Consider the following 18,981-nt stretch of genomic DNA (forward strand, 5'->3'; position numbering starts at 1 on the left):
AACACAGTGCAGAGAAAAAAAAATGGTCTCAGAACTTCTTTTTTCCCTCTATTGAGAATCATTAGTACTTTGGGCCTCCAGTACTGTTATGATTAGGTAATTCAGTACCACAATGGACATAAAAGTCAGAGCACATACAGTGACCTGACAATAACCCAAAAACATAGAACGAGCTCTGAGACGTGGGAACTCTGCTGACCGCAATCCCTAATCCTCTCCAACCACACTAGAGGCAGCCGTGGATTGCGCCTAACGCTCCCTATGCAACTCGGCACAGCCTGAGAAACTAGCTAGTCTGAAGATAGAAAATAAGCCTACCTTGCCTCAGAGAAATACCCCAAAGGAAAAGGCAGCCCCTACATATAATGACTGTGAGTTAAGATGAAAAGACAAACGTAGAGATGAAATAGATTTAGCAAAGTGAGGCCCGACTTTCTGAACAGAGCGAGGATAGGAAAGGTAACTTTGCGGTCAACACAAAACCCTACAAACAACCACGCAAAGGGGGCAAAAAGACCCTCCGTACCGACTAACGGCACGGAGGTACACCCTCTGCGTCCCAGAGCTTCCAGCAAGCAAGAAAAACCAAAAGCAAGCTGGACAGAAAAAAACAGCAAACAAAATAACAAAAGTGGAACTTAGCTATGCAGAGCAGCAGGCCACAGGAACGATCCAGGAGGAAGCAAGTCCAATACTAGAACATTGACTGGAGGCCAGGATCAAAGCACTAGGTGGAGTTAAATAGAGCAGCACCTAACGACTTCACCACATCACCTGAGGAAGGAAACTCAGAAGCCGCAGTACCACTCTCCTCCACCAACGGAAGCTCATAGGGAGAATCAGCCGAAGTACCACTTGTGACCACAGGAGGGAGCTCTGCCACAGAATTCACAACACACAGGGCGGATAAGCAAACATGATTTTCTTATCCATACACAGAGCATCCTTACAAAGTAAGAAAAATTAAACCTGGAAGCTTATAAGCTTATATAAAATAATTCACATATTTTCACTCAAAAGGAGATCTATTTCCAATACAATTACAAACCTAAAATTTCAAAAATATGTTGAACTGGGCTGAAAATTCGCAAGCTGTCTGTCATTCATGTTGTACTGTAGACTCATTGATGATATGAAATAATTGTAATTATTATAATTATTGTGTGTCTGAGAATTTTCATGTTGATAATCACAACAAATAAGGTTTAAATCATTTGTGCCAACTTTCTTGAAACGTCCCTGAGGAGGACACACAAACATTTTTTTCTGGTAGCCACATTCCCTTTTCAGTATCACAAATGCGCCACTGCGCCTATTCCAAACCTCACCAGGAAAGCAATGTTCTAATAGCCCCAATCTTGGTAAAGTTTTCGATGACTCTTGCTGGAGTATAGGAGAGCTTTGTTTTTTCAGCAGAAAAAAAGGTAGCAACACTTACATAGGCCTATTGTGCAATTGTATGCTGGGCAGTCACCCCCTCCAGGAGTGGGTATGTGGAGAGTGGCTGTTGATCTGGTATTTTGCACCTGTGTTGCTAACATCTTGCTTTATGGGCTGGCGGCACCCTGCAGTGCATTTGTTCCAAGATCTGGGCAGGTAAGTGTTGCTGCCTTTTTTTTCTGCTGTTTCAAAATAGAATTTTTTGTAGACCTTGAGTCTTTAGTGGCTTTGCTATTTAGTTTCTTTTTTTCAGCAGCCACCTGGACAAGAGGCTTAAACATCAGTGTATTTAAGGAGTTCAGTGCTGGCTTGTTTGAATATATATATACTGCATGCCAGCGGTCCCCAACCTTTTTGACCTAGAGAGCCACATTCAGCACTGAGAGAGAGTAGTGAGCCACATTCAGCTCTGAGAGGGGGCCACGAGCAGCATCCTGCTCCTGTCCCCCTCAACGTAATGTCAACCAAAGCCCCCGTAATGGGTATAATGATGACCGAAGCTTTTCCACAGAAATCACTCCAAAGCAGTACACTGAGATTCAGGGGTTACCACAATGCCCCAATTCAGTATTCTCCCATCAAGGACTCCCAACACACTGTCGCATCCAGCTTCAAGACCCTCCTCTAACAGGTAATATCATCCTCCATACCTAAGCATCTCTAAACCCCTAAGACCAGTATATGTGCACCCAGATCTGCTCTTCTGTGCAGGGCTACTCAAAAATTCACCATTTTGAGATGCACTCATACCTGTTTGCTTGACCTGGAGCTAATGCACCGAGCTGGCTGACAGTCGTGAGCCACAATTCATGGGACCGCGAGCCACATGTGGCTCCCGAGCTATAGGTTGGGGACCCCTGCTGTATGCTATGTCCTGAGGAGAAAGTACTTTGTAAAAGGGAAGCTTTAATCACTAATATTGTGTTTCTGCAGTCTAATTACATGCTATAATCATTGTACAAAGCTTTGGTGTGACTGTGGTCCAACATTTGTCATGAACCGAGATGCAGATGTTCAAAATCATTTACATTCTTGCTTCCCAAACAGCAGACATCTGTGTAAGGAAGCTAGTAGAAAAATACAGATTTCAAAAACTCAAGAGAAAGAGACCACTCCTCTAAGCTGTAATAAGCAACTTGCCACATTAAAACATCCCACATGTCAACTGTAATTTGGTGCTAATTTCCGACTAAATGAATGTGCAGAAACGGAACCTATTTTTTTGATTATTTATTCTTCATCTGGGTTAAACTAGTGATAAAAGGTTGAGAAATATGTTTGCAAAAGGAACACTTAAAACACATTGTGCCATCAGCAAGTATAATGTATGCACAGTCCAATAAATGGCAGATGTTTTCCTTTAAATGTGCTCTACACTGAAAACACATGGACTAAAGAAAGTACTCAAAGGCATAAGCTGGAATGTTTTAAAAGCACGTCTACTGAGCAGTGTGGTTTATCAAGCCAAATAAAAGGTCCAAATGGCAAATGATGCTCCTCCAGGACTCAAAGTGTGATACCTCCTGTTGAGCGAACGGATGTTCAACAGACATGATGGCGAGCTGTGTTTAAAGTCGCATGGCTTTTTTGCTTTGGATGTGATCTGAAACTTGTCAATTCTGGGTTTGGTTACTGAATGCTTAATTCTGTAACAATATTGTGATGAGATATGTAGACTTAAAAGAAGTAAAAGGCGTTTAAAAAGGACTTGTCACTTGCTCAAAACTTGAGTTAAATAGCATGTAAAAGTTGCTGAGCTCCTCTGATTATGCCATTTTTTCAGTTTTGCATTGTGTTACTCCATTGCAGACATACTCACATTTGTAGTTTTCTAAGCAAAGTATGTGAAATATCTGTTCGTACACCAACTGACGTTTCTTCAGAGTCTTCTCTGGGGCTGCATTTCACACCTCCCACCCAGATCCTGCCAACCAGCAGCATTTGAGACTGCTAAACTGATTGATCAGCTGTTGAGATCTGCTTACCAGCGTCTGGGAAGAAGGGGTGAAGGCAAACGCCCCCAGAAAAGACTCTGAAGACACACCTAGTTGACCTGTAAGCAGAGATTTCACATACTGCATTCCAAAACCAGCAAATGTGAATATTTATACACTGAGCAAAGCAGTGCAAAACGAAAGCGAGCTATAGAATCAGGGAAACACAGGGATTTTTACCAGATATTTAACTCCATTTTTTCAACCAAGTGATAGGTCCTGTTTTTAAGTTTACTAATAATTATTTATGTTCTCTTGACATTACAAGCTAAAGCTAAATCATGCGCTACTAGGATGACTCTAACGACTTGTCTCCTTTTGAGCTTTGTCAGGTGTTGTAAGGTCATGGAGGCTTTATGTGGATTTGAATAACTACCTTTATGATTCTTTTGATAAAGGAGCGTATTGTTACTATTACTCCATTCAGTTAAGCTGTTTGTACTACCTGTGACACATACGATCTCTGCATCAGCACTTAGAGGCATGGACAAAAGTGTTGGCACCCTTGAAATTTTTCCAGAAAATGAAGTATTTCTCCCAGAAATTATTGCAGTTACACGTTTTGTTATACACATGTTTATTACCTTTGTGCATATTGGAACAACACAAAAAAGGAAAGAAAGTCAAGTTGGACATCATTTCACACAAAACCCCCAAAAAAGTCCAGGCAAAATTTTTGGCACCCTCAACTTAATATCAACAAGTTTCCTACACCTCTCAAGTGGAATTTTGGGCCACTCTTCTTTTTCAAACTGCTCCTGGTCTCTCATATTTGAAGATCTCTCCACAGGTGATCAATGCGATTTAGATCCGAACACAGTGCCATGGGTTGTAAACTTCTTATTATGTTGCGCACCATAGACAAAGGAACATCAAGATATCTGGAGGTGGACTTGTGAGATTGATATTGTTGATACTGATCAACAATTTTTGTTCTCATGTACTCAGACATCTATCATCTCCTCTTGCTGTTCTCCATGTTTAGTTTGGCATATACACAGTGCAAAGATTGAGTCAACTTCTCCGCTTTTTATTTGATTTCAAGTGTGAGCTTCATAATGCCCACACCTGTTACTCACAGGTGAGTTTGAAAGACCATCACATGCTTGAAACAAAGTTGTTTACCCACATTTTTGAAAAGGTACCAACAATTTTGTAGGGCCCATTTGGGGGGTTTGTTTGAAATGGTGTCCAATTTGCATTGTTTTCTGTTTTTTTTTGTTATTCCAATACACACAAAGGAAATAAACATGTGTATAACAAAACATGTGTAATTGCAATAATTTTCTGGGAGAAATACTTCATTTTCTGGAACAATTTCAAAGGTGCTAGCACTTTTGGCCATGACTGTACATACATACATACATCAGGAGGGTATATGTTGGAGCTAGAATTTTTCAGTAGTGCAACCTTCATACTACTTTATCTTTATCATTGAGATACTGTATAATTGATATAATAAGCCATTATGTGTGTACATGAGTCAAAACACTACTCCAGGCCTCAATTTCACTTGAAATGTGATGTCTTTATTCCAGGTTGCATATGCATAATTGTCTGGGTTTGTTTTTCTTCATGAGCTCAAGCTTCAGAGGGGTCTGACACTGCTGTGATGAAGCTCATTCACTACACACATGGAGAAGAGATCATCCTCCCCTCTGTTTCACATATACACTGACTGTAATTTAGAGGGTTAGTAGGAATCAAACACTATCTACTATATAATTGTCTAAGGGTCACTTCCGTCTTTCTGTCTGTCCTTCAGTCTGTCTGTCTGTCACGGATATTCATTGGTCGCGGCCTCTGTCTGTCATGGAACTCCAAGTCACTGACTGGTCGCGGCAAAACAGCCACGACCAATCAGCGACGGGCACTCAGTGCCCGGCGCCCGCATACTCCCCTCCAGTCACCGCTCACACAGGGTTAATGCCGGCGGTAACGGACCGCGTTATGCCGCAGGTAACGCACTCCGTAACCGCTGCTATTAACCCTGTGTGTCCCCAACTTTTTACTAGTGATGCTGCCTATGCGGAATCAATAGTAAAAAATGTAATGTTAAAAATAATAAAAAAACAAAAAACCTTCCATTCTCACCCTCCGTCGTCCGACGATGCGCTTGCGCCTGCTGCCATCTTCCGTTCCCGGCGATGCATTGCGAAATTACCCAGAAGACTTAGCGGTCTCGCGAGTTATCTGGGTAGTTTCGCAATGCATCCTGGGAATCGAAGATGGCGGCAGCCACGCGCGTATTGCCGGAATTTCGGTGGATCCCAGGGCATGAGTATATAACTATTTTTTATTTTAATTATTTTTTTAACAGGGATATGGTGCCCAGACTGCTGTATACTACGTGGGCTGTGTTAGATACTGCGTGGCTGCTATATACTACATAGGCAGTGTTATATACTATGTGGGCTGTGTTATGTACTGCGTGGGCTGTGCTATATATTACGTGTCCACTGTTATATACTGCGTGGGCAGTGTTATATACTACATGGCTGCTATATACTGCGTGGCCTGTGTTGTATACTACGTCACCTGTGTTATATACTGCGTGGCTGCTATATACTGTGTGGGCTGTGTTATATAGTATGTGGCTGTGTTATATACTACATGGGGACTGTTATATACTATGTAGGCTGTGTTAGGTGCTGCGTGAGCTGTGCTATATATTACGTGGCCACTGTTATATACTGCGTGGGCAGTGTTATAAACTACGTGGCTGCTATATACTGCGTGGGCAGTGTTATATGCTACGTGGCTGCTATATACTGCGTGGGATGTGCTTAATATTACGTGGCCAGTGTTATATACTGCGTGGCCTGTGTTATATACTACTTCGCCTGTGTAAAATACTGTGTGGCTGCTATATACTGCGTGGGCTGTGTTATATAGTACGTGGCTGTGTTATATACTGCGTGGCCACTGTTATATATTGCGTTGCCTGTATTAACGCATCGGGTATTCTACAATATGTATGTATATAGCAGCCACATAGTATATAGCACAGGCCACGTAGTATTTGTCTGTATATACTACATGGCTCCTATATACTATGTTGCCTGTGCTATATACTATGTGGCTGCTATATACATACAGTGGGGCAAAAAAGTATTTAGTCAGTCAGCAATAGTGCAAGTTCCACCACTTAAAAAGATGAGAGGCGTCTGTAATTTACATCATAGGTAGACCTCAACTATGGGAGACAAACTGAGAAAAAAAAATCCAGAAAATCACATTGTCTGTTTTTTTTAACATTTTATTTGCATATTATGGTGGAAAATAAGTATTTGGTCAGAAACAAAATTTCATCTCAATACTTTGTAATATATCCTTTGTTGGCAATGACAGAGGTCAAACGTTTTCTGTAAGTCTTCACAAGGTTGCCACACACTGTTGTTGGTATGTTGGCCCATTCCTCCATGCAGATCTCCTCTAGAGTAGTGATGTTTTTGGCTTTTCGCTTGGCAACACGGACTTTCAACTCCCTCCAAAGGTTTTCTATAGGGTTGAGATCTGGAGACTGGCTAGGCCACTCCAGGACCTTGAAATGCTTCTTACGAAGCCACTCCTTCGTTGCCCTGGCGGTGTGCTTTGGATCATTGTCATGTTGAAAGACCCAGCCACGTTTCATCTTCAATGCCCTTGCTGATGGAAGGAGGTTTGCACTCAAAATCTCACGATACATGGCCCCATTCATTCTTTCATGTACCCGGATCACTCGTCCTGGCCCCTTTGCAGAGAAACAGCCCCAAAGCATGATGTTTCCACCACCATGCTTTACAGTAGGTATGGTGTTTGATGGATGCAACTCAGTATTCTTTTTCCTTCAAACACGACAAGTTGTGTTTCTACCAAACAGTTCCAGTTTGGTTTCATCAGACCATAGGACATTCTCCCAAAACTCCTCTGGATCATCCAAATGCTCTCTAGCAAACTTCAGACGGGTCCGGACATGTACTGGCTTAAGCAGTGGGACACGTCTGGCACTGCAGGATCTGAGTCCATGGTGGCGTAGTGTGTTACTTATGGTAGGCCTTGTTACATTGGTCCCAGCTCTCTGCAGTTCATTCACTAGGTCCCCCCGCGTGGTTCTGGGATTTTTGCTCACCGTTCTTGTGATCATTCTGACCCCACGGGGTGGGATTTTGCGTGGAGACCCAGATCGAGGGAGATTATCAGTGGTCTTGTATGTCTTCCATTTTCTAATTATTGCTCCCACTGTTGATTTCTTCACTCCAAGCTGGTTGGCTATTGCAGATTCAGTCTTCCCAGCCTGGTGCAGGGCTACAATTTTGTTTCTGGTGTCCTTTGACAGCTCTTTGGTCTTCACTATAGTGGAGTTTGGAGTCAGACTGTTTGAGGGTGTGCACAGGTGTCTTTTTATGCTGATAACAAGTTTAAACAGGTGCCATTACTCAGGTAATGAGTGGAGGAAAGAGGAGACTCTTAAAGAAGAAGTTACGAGGTCTGTGAGTGCCAGAAATCTTGATTGTTTGTTTCTGACCAAATACTTATTTTCCACCATAATATGCAAAAAAAATGATAAAAAAACAGACAATGTGATTTTCTGGATTTTTTTTTCTCAGTTTGTCTCCCATAGTTGAGGTCTACCTATGATGTAAATTGCAGACGCCTCTCATCTATTTAAGTGGTGGAACTTGCACTATTGCTGACTGACTAAATACTTTTTTGCCCCACTGTACATAAATGCATATTCTAGAATACCCGATGCGTTAGAATCAGGCCACCATCTAGTATTTCTATATTAGAGCACATACTAGGAGCAGCAGTGTCTGTGTATGTCTCTATCTCTGTGCAGGACTTCCTTTCTTTTAAAAGACATCTATGAGCTAGAGCCTTCACCTGATTCCTCAGTGCCCATACATAAGCTGTGTTCGGCTAACAGTTATCTTCACTCTCCCATACACAAAAAGAATATAATCTGCTGACTATTCATGTTACAACATGGACAGCAGTGAAAGCCACTCTCAGATGCCCAGGGGAGTAACTTGAAGCAAATGGGCCCAGATGCAAAATCTCCAACAGTGTCATACAAACTATCACAGGTAAAAAATACTAATAGTCTTTTCATACAGGTCAAAGGGGCCTTTGGGCATCCCCAAGCTCCAGGGCCCAGGTACAATTGAAACCCCGCACCTACTAAAGTTTCGACCCTGCAGACACCTCTGGCATAGAGTTATCTCCCCTGAAAACAAAAGGATTGACATGCAGGCACAGGCAAGTCTTGACTACCTAGGCATTTTCCTTGTAGTGAGAAATGTATTGCATGGTGGCCATTCAGAATGCCTGTTCAAGTAATGCAAAGATGAATCTATCCCATCAAAAAAGATCTATTCTCCTTAGCAGCTGTCCACTATATTATAGAGGGGTATCTTGACTGAGTAATATGGAAATTTTAATGCAATTCAACCCTTTTTAAATGGAAAGTAGCTCATTGCAAAAAAGTATAGTACCTCTTTACTAAAGCTATGGTTTCTCTTCATCAGGGTGTCTTAAAGAAAAATGTGATTGGATTGACACCACTTAAGGACTAGTAGTGGCTGCTAAGCAAAGCCCAACATGTTATAATGGCAGGTGAAGCATCCAAACTAAGGACGAGAGACTCCAAAAGCCAAGAGATGTTGAATATTAGTAAACAGCAAGACCAAGGATGAGGCAACATTACATACAATATCAGAATCATACAGCAATGAGTCAGTCAACGAGGAACATGAGAAGCAACTGAAGAGAAGAAAACCAGGAACATCTGCAAGTGCTCAACAGCTGCCAAGACTTTTACATTCTACTTCTTGCCATATTGCATTAAGATCATTAATCATTACAATCATTAATACCCTAAAAGTGTATTTAGGGGTGAACGCGGATACCATTCATTATTATTTTGTTGCTGGCAAGGTTTTTAAGGGCAAAAAGGATTACTCAAGATTTGCTTCCTACCTGATACGGTACAATGCTTCCATGTGCAGTGCCCCAACGTTTTGCTTCAATCCCTCCATTTAGGAAGTTTGCTGCTATTTGAGTCAAGCAAGCAACCTGCAGTACAAAAAAAAATACAACCTGTTGAATCATACCGGAATCTACGAGCATAAAAATTATACAAAATACAAATTGAGATTCTGGTTTGGCTATTATCCTAAGTCATGTGACAAGGCTCGTTAAAGAGTCGACATTGACTGTTAGGATTGCTACTTCCAATAGGTGGCACTAGAATTCTAGTCCTCTTCCTCTCTGAAGAGACACTTTGCATATTTCCCAGAGGAGTACTCAAACCAATTTCTTTCAGTACAATTTGCCAATCTCAAATTCGGCACGAGCGTAGCACATTCGGATTCGTGTTCGCTTTAACGAGCATTTTTACTCAAAGTCCGCAAAGGTCAGTCACAGCTCTGTAAATCATCAAGTTTTTATTAATGCTTTTGTTATTACTTTGGCTATGATAATGGTGCTGTATGATGAGCAGGAGGGATGGGGGGGATGTGTTTGATGAGGGGAGGGCGGGGTGTCTAGGTCAGAGGAGCATGTAGAGAGGTTACAGCAGCGGTGCACGTTTTTTTTTCCTTCCCTTAACTTTATGTGTGTTGATGCCGGCAACCAATCAGGGTGCAGAATCCATCCACAACATCATGACACAAGGTCTTCCGTGATTGGTTGCCGAAGTCACATATCCCTGGACATACAGAAAGCAGACATCTTGTTTTGCTGATACAATTTTCTCAGTGTCACAGCGCAGAGAGGTCACTCCTGCGCTAGTGCTGCTGCTCAAATTGAACTTGTCCTGTGTGAAATCGATCTCCGGTATCGAAGTAGATTGCTGCACAGTTTTTGCACACCGCAAACCCCATTAGCTACTCCCAATAGTTTGTGCCAACACTGTGTTTCAGTGGCAAATCCGAAGACCAGATTTCCACTTAAAAATCATTAGGGCTAATATAGTGTTGCAGCCTGGAGAGCCAATTACATTCTCTTAATGGTTTGTGCCTATTATAATAGTTCTTCTCAGTGGAAATTAATGCCACTTTAGTGATGTGTTACAATTATTTTTTAAAATGTAAAGATTCCAAGTTGAGTCTCCATCTGGTGGATTGCCCGTGTAAGTAGGTCTCCCAGACAGGCAGGCCTGCACTTACTTTCAGTCAACTACCCATGTTACTTTCCTTACATTTTTCTACCCATAGTAGTCTATAAAACTGATGTTTGTGCCATCTGAGTATGGCTGGGGAAAAAAATAAAATTGAAGGTTTTGCACGAGGTGTGAGATCTCCCAGCTAAGAATGCTTACACTGTTCCCTTAACCACCAGGTCCTCATTAAAACTTAAATTCCAATCTTTAAATGCTGGGCCACACACTGGTACCTCATACCAAGGCTGCCATAAGGGAATTACTGCCCTTACTGGCATATGGGGCCTGACAAGCAGAGGGGGCCTGCAGTTGGCCCCCTCTCTTTTGATTACCGGGCCTCAGCTGCAGATTCCTACTGCTCCAGTAACTGATCGTGCGTCCTCAGACGCACATTCAGTTAAAATCTGTAGCCATGCAGAAGATTCCTCCCTCACGGCAACTGTTAGCAGCCAGCAGCCAATCACAGGCCGGCAGCTGACCTCCGCGTACACGTCATAGTGCGGCTTTTTTTTTTTAAAGCCGCATTATGGGGCTGCATTATACTTCTATGGCGGTGCATTATACTTTTATAGGAGTACATTATATTCCTATAGGGGTGCATTATATTACTATGGGGGTGCATTATACTACTATGAAGGTATATTATACTACTATGGGGGTGCGTTATACTGGTATGAGGGTGAATTATACTACTATGGGGGTGCATAAACTGCTAGGGGGTGCATTATAATACTAAAGGGGTGCATTATATTACTATAGGGGTGCATTGTACTACTATGAAGCTGCATTATACTATTATCGGGCTGCATTATACTGCTATGCGGGTGCATTACACTGCTATGGGGTTGCATTATACTATATAGGGGTGCTTTATACTACTATGGGGTTGCATTATACTCCTATGGAGTGTATTATACTACTATAGGGGTGTGTTATACTGCTATGGGGGTGTATTATACTACTATAGGGGTGCAATATACTACTATGGGCATGCATTATACTTCTATGGGGTGCATTATACTACTGTGGGGGTGCAATATACTGCTATGGGGGAGCATTATACTACTATGGGGCTGCATTATTACTACTATGAGGGTGCTTTATACTACTATGGGGCTGCAATATACTACTATGTAGATGCCTTAAGACACAAAAGAGAATGGTAAAACCAAATGGTTTTACCATTCTCTTTTGTGTCTTCAGGTTTCTTGGTGGTGTGTGAACATGTTCTTACAGACTTGTTCACTGTGCAAGTAGCCCATGTGTTCCTGTTTCCATGATTGTTCTCTTGTGTCTACAAGACTGGGGAGTTCCACCACTCCTCTTGGGCTAGCTGCACAAAAGCTGTTCTGCCCTGTATGCACACATGGATTTTTCCTCTCTGAACCCTGTTCACACAGGTAATATACAGATGATCAGGTTTTTAAATACATCAGATAGGGATTGCATACATTAGTTAGGACTGCTCTGATATGGGTATACCGTGAAGATTGGTAGAGCAGCTTAGTATACATTTTTTGCAAAAAACGTATCAACCAAATACCCTGTTATTTACATCTTTTACTAGCACTTGCGGATTACTGCAAACATTTTTTCAAACTGAGTGTTTTTGGTTTTACCATTCTCTTTTGTGTCTTCAGGTTTCTTGGTGGTGTGTGAACATGTTCTTACAGACTTGTTCACTGTGCAAGTAGCCCATGTGTTCCTGTTTCTATGTAGATGCCTTATAGTACTATGAAGGTGCATTATACTACATTGGGAGTGTATTATACTGCTATGGGGGTGCATTATACTGCTAGGGCAGAGCATTATACTGCTATGGGGCTGCATTATCCTGCTATCGGGGTGCATTATACAATGGGGTACATGATACTACTATGGAAGATCGGAGGAAACAGGAGTATTTAGGGTTAAAAAATAGTAAGCTTTATTACAAAAACATATCAAGTCATATATATTCCAAAAAGTGATACTAAAACCGGATGATGTGCCAGATCAATAGCGCCACCTATGCCCCAATAGTACATAATACATAGTGAGAGGTAAAGGGGAAAGTATGTTCCAAAAAAAATCCCTCCAATCCAGGACAACACAGCTGGGCGCGGGATGCGCTGCTGACCCCCGGACACAGGACAGAGCAGGACAGCTCCACATGCTGCGGCCCACCCTAAGCAGGATCCCTCTATTTATGCCACAGGAGCATTCACTGGACCCATTATAAGGACTTCTTTATATGCTGCGGCTCACCCTAAACAGGACCCCTCTACCTATACCACAGGAGCAATTACTGGACCCACTATAAGGTTATGCCTTAAAAGGACCATTGTCTTGCCTTCTATCACTGCCACTCCTATGTCTGTGTATCAAAAGAGCTAAGTAACCCCATGAATAAGACCCAGGAGGGTCGAAACGTCGGGTTTCTATCTACGAATTATCACAGTGGCAATTGTTGACTTGTTTTCGTGAATAAATCTGGCATATACCTTTTGCATCATACCAGTTTCGAGTGTGCGGTATTTTTTCTTCTACTATTGCCTTGACCACACGGTCTGTTTTACCAGCACCTCCGTGTCCTTGACCTGAGTGCACACCATTATCCTTGTTCATATTACCTGTACACCGACACAATATACAGAGCTCCTATATATAATATCACTGGTGATCACTGTATTACCTGTACACTGTATACAGAGCTCCTATGTATAATATTATTGGTGAACATTGTATTACTTGTACACTATATGCTATATACAGAGCTCCTGGGTATAATATCACTGGTGATCACTGAATTACCTGTAGACTATACACTGTATACAAAGCTCCTATGTCATTGGTGAACATCATATTATTTGTACAATATATGCTACATACAGAGCTCCTGTGTATAATGTCACTGTTGATCAATGTATTGCCTGTACGCTGACACTATATAGAGAGAGCCTATGTATAATGTCACCAGTGATCACTGTATTGTGTGTACACTGACACCATATACTGTGTACTATATACAAAGCTCCTGTGTATAATGTGTTGTGAATTCTCCTCTTGGGCTCCCTCCGGTGGTTATGAGTGGTAGTGCTGCTGTCTTTGGATCGCAGCATTTATCAGGTGTGTCCACTTGGACAAATTGCAATTTGGACTGGGCTATTTAGTCTTGCTTGATCCTTTAGTCAGTGCCAGTTGTCCATTGTTTTTGGAGGATTCACATCCCCGACTGGTCTCTCCTGTTTGCTGTTCTTTTCAACAAAGATAAGTTCTGGCTTTGTTTTTGCTGTCTACATGCTGTGGGCCTTATAGTTCTGTGCATTTTCATGTTTTGTCTTGTCCAGCTTTGTCTGTGTTAGGATTTTTTGCAGCGAAGCTGTGTCTCTGGCGATGCAGATATACCCTCCATGACATTTTCAAGCAGCAGAGAAGGAACAAGGAGGACAACCAAGATGGCTTCAGGAAGAGAGAGTATGGACTTATCAACCCTTAAAAGATTAGCAAAGCACAGTAAATTTCACCCAGTAACCCCATCTGTACCCAAATCTGCAGAAATGCTGTGGTCTGCCCTATTGGAACAAGCATGTGGGCATGACAGCATGTGCATAGAGAGAGACGGTCGGTCTGGAATAAATCAAGTAAACGACTACAAATGTTAGCCAAACTGATCTGTGTGTATGAGGAATCCCTGTGTAATGCAGATTCCCCAAATTTCCACTGCCAGTGTTGTGTGACTAATGTGCAGAGAGTGTGTGCCTTAAAGACACAACCGGTAGAGAACAATCAGTATAATGTGGACAGAGAAAAGCAGATTGCTAGCCTTGAATCACAACTGCTGAAAATGAAAAATCATTGTGTTGATATGAAAGCCCAGCTGATTCTGTCTGGGGCTGAGATCATAACTGTGAAGAAAATAGCAGCAGCTAGTGATGCCATTATTAATCAGTGCAGTGTGGAGCTGGATACTAGTTCCCAACAGAATACTAATCTGAAAAATATCATCAATTATTTTTCAAATGTGGTGCCGACCTTCTCTTTGTCTCTAAACACAAGGTCAGATCCCCGACAAATTGTGCCCTATGCAGGGCAAAAAGGGGAGAGTGATGGAACAGGCGAGGGATGAAATATTTTATCAAATTTTGATCAAATAAAGAAATGTAATGACAGGTATCTGCTGTCTAAATTACAAAGAAAGTTCAAACGTGACATTGTTAAGAGTGCATCCTTAGTAATGGAAGAGATTAAAAGTTTCAGACAGAAGAACGTATGTTCTGTCCGGGCCCCTAAATCAGGCATGGCATGTGTTAGATCTTATGCCTGTGCTGGCTCTGGCCATATTGCCAGGTACTGCAAATGGCCGGGTACAATGAGGGAGAGGAAATATCATTCTGTGAAATGATTTAAATGTGGTCACATTGGACATATTGCAAGGAAATGTTACTGCACAAGTAATTCTGAGGGGCCTAGCAATATTGTCAAGGAGCACAGGCATTTTCACAGACATAATGGCATTTTCTCTCAGTCTGTGCCCAGCCATGGGCAGACTCCTCAAAATGGCCAATTACAACCAGGGAGGCAAGCGAGGCCTTGATGTAAACTCAGTTTTCATAGTTTCAGTCTGGCCTCGGGTCTTTGTGATTGTCTGTTTTGTTTTAGTTTCTTTTACTCTTCTTCTATTTGATAAGTTTGCTCTTTTGTAAAGGTACCATCACATTTAGCGACGCTGCAGCGATCCAGACAATGATCCCGATCGCTGCAGCCGCGCTTAGTAACCCGATGTTTACCCTGGTTACCAGCATAAACGTAAAAAAAAAAAAACACTACATACTTACATTCCGGTGTCTGTCCCCCGGCGCTGTGCTTCCTGCACTGACCGTGAGCGCCAGCCGGAAAGCACAGTGGTGACGTCACCGCTGTGCTTTCCGGCTGGCCGGCGCTCACAGTGCAGAGAAGCACAGCGCCGGAGGACAGACGGCAGAAGGTAAGTATGTAGTGTTTGTTTTACGTTTACGCTGGTAACCAGGGTAAACATCGGGTTACTAAGCGCGGCCCTGCGCATAGTAACCTGATGTTTACCCTGGTTACCAGTGAAGACATTGCTGAATCGGCATCACACACGCCGATTCAGCGATGTCTGCGGGAAGTCCAGCGACGAAATAAAGTTCTGGACTTTCTGCTCCGACCAACGATGTCACAGCAGGATCCAGATCGCTGCTGCCTGTCAAACTGAACAATATCGCTAGCCAGGACACTGCAACGTCACGGATCGCTAGCGATATCGTTCAGTGTGACGGTACCTTTAGTGAAATGTATTGTTAAGGTACCGTCACATTTAGCGACGCTGCAGCGATCCAGACAGTGATCCCGATCGCTGCAGCGTCGCTATTTGGTCACTGGAGAGCTGTCACACAGACAGCTTTCCAGCGACCAACGATGCCAGTCCCCTGGTAACCAGGGTAAACATCGGGTTATTAAGCGCAGGGCCGCGCTTAGTAACCCGATGTTTACCCTGGTTACCAGCGTAAACGTAAAATAAAAAAACCACTACATACTTACATTCCGGTGTCTGTCCCCCGGCACTGTGCTTCTCTGCACTGACTGAGAGCGCCAGCAGGAAAGCACAGCGGTGACGTCACCGCTCTGCTTTCCGGCTGGCCAGCGCTCACAGTGCAGAGAAGCACAGCGCCGGAGGACAGACAGAGGAAGGTAAGTATGTAGTGTTTGGTTTTTTTTATGTTTACGCTGGTAACCAGGGTAAACATCGGGTTACTAAGCGCAGCCCTGCGCTTAGTAACCCGATGTTTACCCTGGTTACCAGTGAAGGCATCGCTGAATCGGCGTCACACACGCCGATTCAGCGATGTCTGCGGGAGATCCAGCGACGAAATAAAGTTCTGGACTTTCTGCTCCGACCAACGATGGCACAGCAGGATCCTGATCGCTGCTGCCTGTCAAACTCAACGATATCGCTAGCCAGGACGCTGCAACGTCACGGATCGCTAGCGATATTGTTCAGTGTGAAGGTACCTTTAGACCAGTGAGGACCAGACAGGAGGCAGAAGGGTCTTATCTGAGGTTCATTGTGATTGCAATGATAACAGGATTTCTAAAGGCACCGTCACACTGAACGATATCACTAGCGATCCGTGACGTTGCAACGTCCTGGCTAGCGATATCGTTCAGTTTGAAAGGCAGCAACGATCAGGATTCTGCTGTGATGTTGTTGGTCGCTGCAGAAAGTCCAGCACTTTATTTCGTCGCTGGACCTCCTGCAGACATCGCTAAATCGGCGTGTGTGACGCCGATTCATCGATGTCTTCACTGGTAACCAGGGTAAACATCGGGTTACTAAGCGCAGGGCCGCGCTTAGTAACCCGATGTTTACCCTGGTTACCAGCGTAAAAGTAAAAAAAAAAAAACACTACATACTTACCTTCCGCTGTCTGTACTCGGCGCTGTGCTTCTCTGCACTGGCTGTGAGTGCCGGCCAGCCGGAAAGCACAGTGGTGACGTCACCGCTCTGCTTTCCGGTCGCTGTGCTCACAGTCAGTGCAGGAAAGCACAGCGCCGAGGACAGACAGTGGAAGGTAAGTATGTAGTGTTTGTTTTTTTTACTTTAACGATGGTAACCTGGGTAAACATCGGGTTACTAAGCGCGGCCCTGTGCTTAGTAACCCGATGTTTACCCTGGTTACCGGCATCGTTGGTCGCTGGAGAGCTGTCTGTGTGACAGCTCTCCAGCGACCAAACAGCGACGCTGCAGCGATCGACATCGTTGTCGGTATCGCTGCAGCGTCGCTGAGTGTGAAGGTACCTTTAGTTGTTGGTTGTTTGCTGTTTTCTATCAGACCCCCTGTGAAGTAAATGAGGTTTATTTACTGGTACTTGTTTTTTTTAGCTCCAGTTTTCCATAGAATTCATAATGATAAGAGTAACACAGATCACAGGATAATAGAGTCACATCCATGGATGCTCTGATTTGTTGCTAGAACTAATATAGGTAGGGAGGTGTGTGTTGACCTAGGCTTTGAAGTTCAGCTGTAAAATTGACTTTGTTTGTTTGTTTTCCTGTGCATCTTAAGGCCCCTTCACATTAAGCGACGCTGCAGCGATACCGACAACGATCCGGATCACTGCAGCGTCGCTGTTTGGTCGCTGGAGAGCTGTCACACAGACCGCTCTCCAGCGACCAACGATGCCGGTTACCAGAGTAAACATCGGGTAACTAAGCGCAGGGCCGCGCTTAGTAACCCGATGTTTACCCTGGTTATCATCCTAAAAGTAAAAAAAAACAAACACTACATACTTACCTACCGCTGTCTGTCCCCGGCGCTCTGCTTCTCTGCACTCCTCCTGTACTGGTAGAAAGAAGTAGCGGACAAAGAAAATATAATAAAAAAATAAAATAAAAAATCAGATAAGTAAAAAAATAAAAAAATAAAAAAAATATATATATATAAATATGTACAAGTGAGACAGAAACCACTACTTAATGGGTGAATGGCAGACCATTCGGTAAATTAATATAGTGTAGAACCCAATGTGTGGAAACCAATACCAATATACAAAATGGAAAGAAAAAATAATAAATAATATATATAATAAAAAAAATATATAATATATACATATATATATATAAAAGAAAAAATAAATAAAGAAAAAAATATAATAAATAAATAATATAGAGATGGAAAAAATATATATACAGGTCCTTCTCAAAAAATTAGCATATAGTGTTAAATTTCATTATTTACCATAATGTAATGATTACAATTAAACTTTCATATATTATAGATTCATTATCCACCAACTGAAATTTGTCAGGTCTTTTATTGTTTTAATACTGATGATTTTGGCATACAACTCCTGATAACCCAAAAAACCTGTCTCAATAAATTAGCATATTTCACCCATCCAATCAAATAAAAGTGTTTTTTAATAACAAACAAAAAAACCATCAAATAATAATGTTCAGTTATGCACTCAATACTTGGTCGGGAATCCTTTGGCAGAAACGACTGCTTCAATGCGGCGTGGCATGGAGGCAATCAGCCTGTGACACTGCTGAGATGTTATAGAGGCTCAGGATGCTTCAATAGCGGCCTTAAGCTCATCCAGAGTGTTGGGTCTTGCGTCTCTCAACTTTCTCTTCACAATATCCCACAGATTCTCTATGGGGTTCAGGTCAGGAGAGTTGGCAGGCCAATTGAGCACAGTAATACCATGGTCAGTAAACCATTTACCAGTGGTTTTGGCACTGTGAGCAGGTGCCAGGTCGTGCTGAAAAATGAAATCTTCATCTCCATAAAGCATTTCAGCCGATGGAAGCATGAAGTGCTCCAAAATCTCCTGATAGCTAGCTGCATTGACCCTGCCCTTGATGAAACACAGTGGACCAACACCAGCAGCTGACATGGC

General features: G+C 42.7%; 1 protein-coding gene across 1 annotated transcript in view; it reads right to left on the minus strand.

Annotated features, from left to right (window-relative positions):
- Window positions 1–18,981, minus strand: part of SUGCT (succinyl-CoA:glutarate-CoA transferase) — a 1,605,135-nt gene that overhangs the window by 1,221,950 nt on the left and 364,204 nt on the right. Inside the window, exon 9 of the mRNA XM_069730210.1 lies at window positions 9,396–9,491. Coding sequence (XP_069586311.1) covers window positions 9,396–9,491 — 96 coding nt within the window. The remainder of the gene's footprint in view (window positions 1–9,395; window positions 9,492–18,981) is intronic.

Source organism: Ranitomeya imitator, chromosome 6 (assembly GCF_032444005.1).
Source record: "Ranitomeya imitator isolate aRanImi1 chromosome 6, aRanImi1.pri, whole genome shotgun sequence".
Taxonomy (NCBI): Eukaryota; Metazoa; Chordata; class Amphibia; order Anura; family Dendrobatidae; genus Ranitomeya; species Ranitomeya imitator.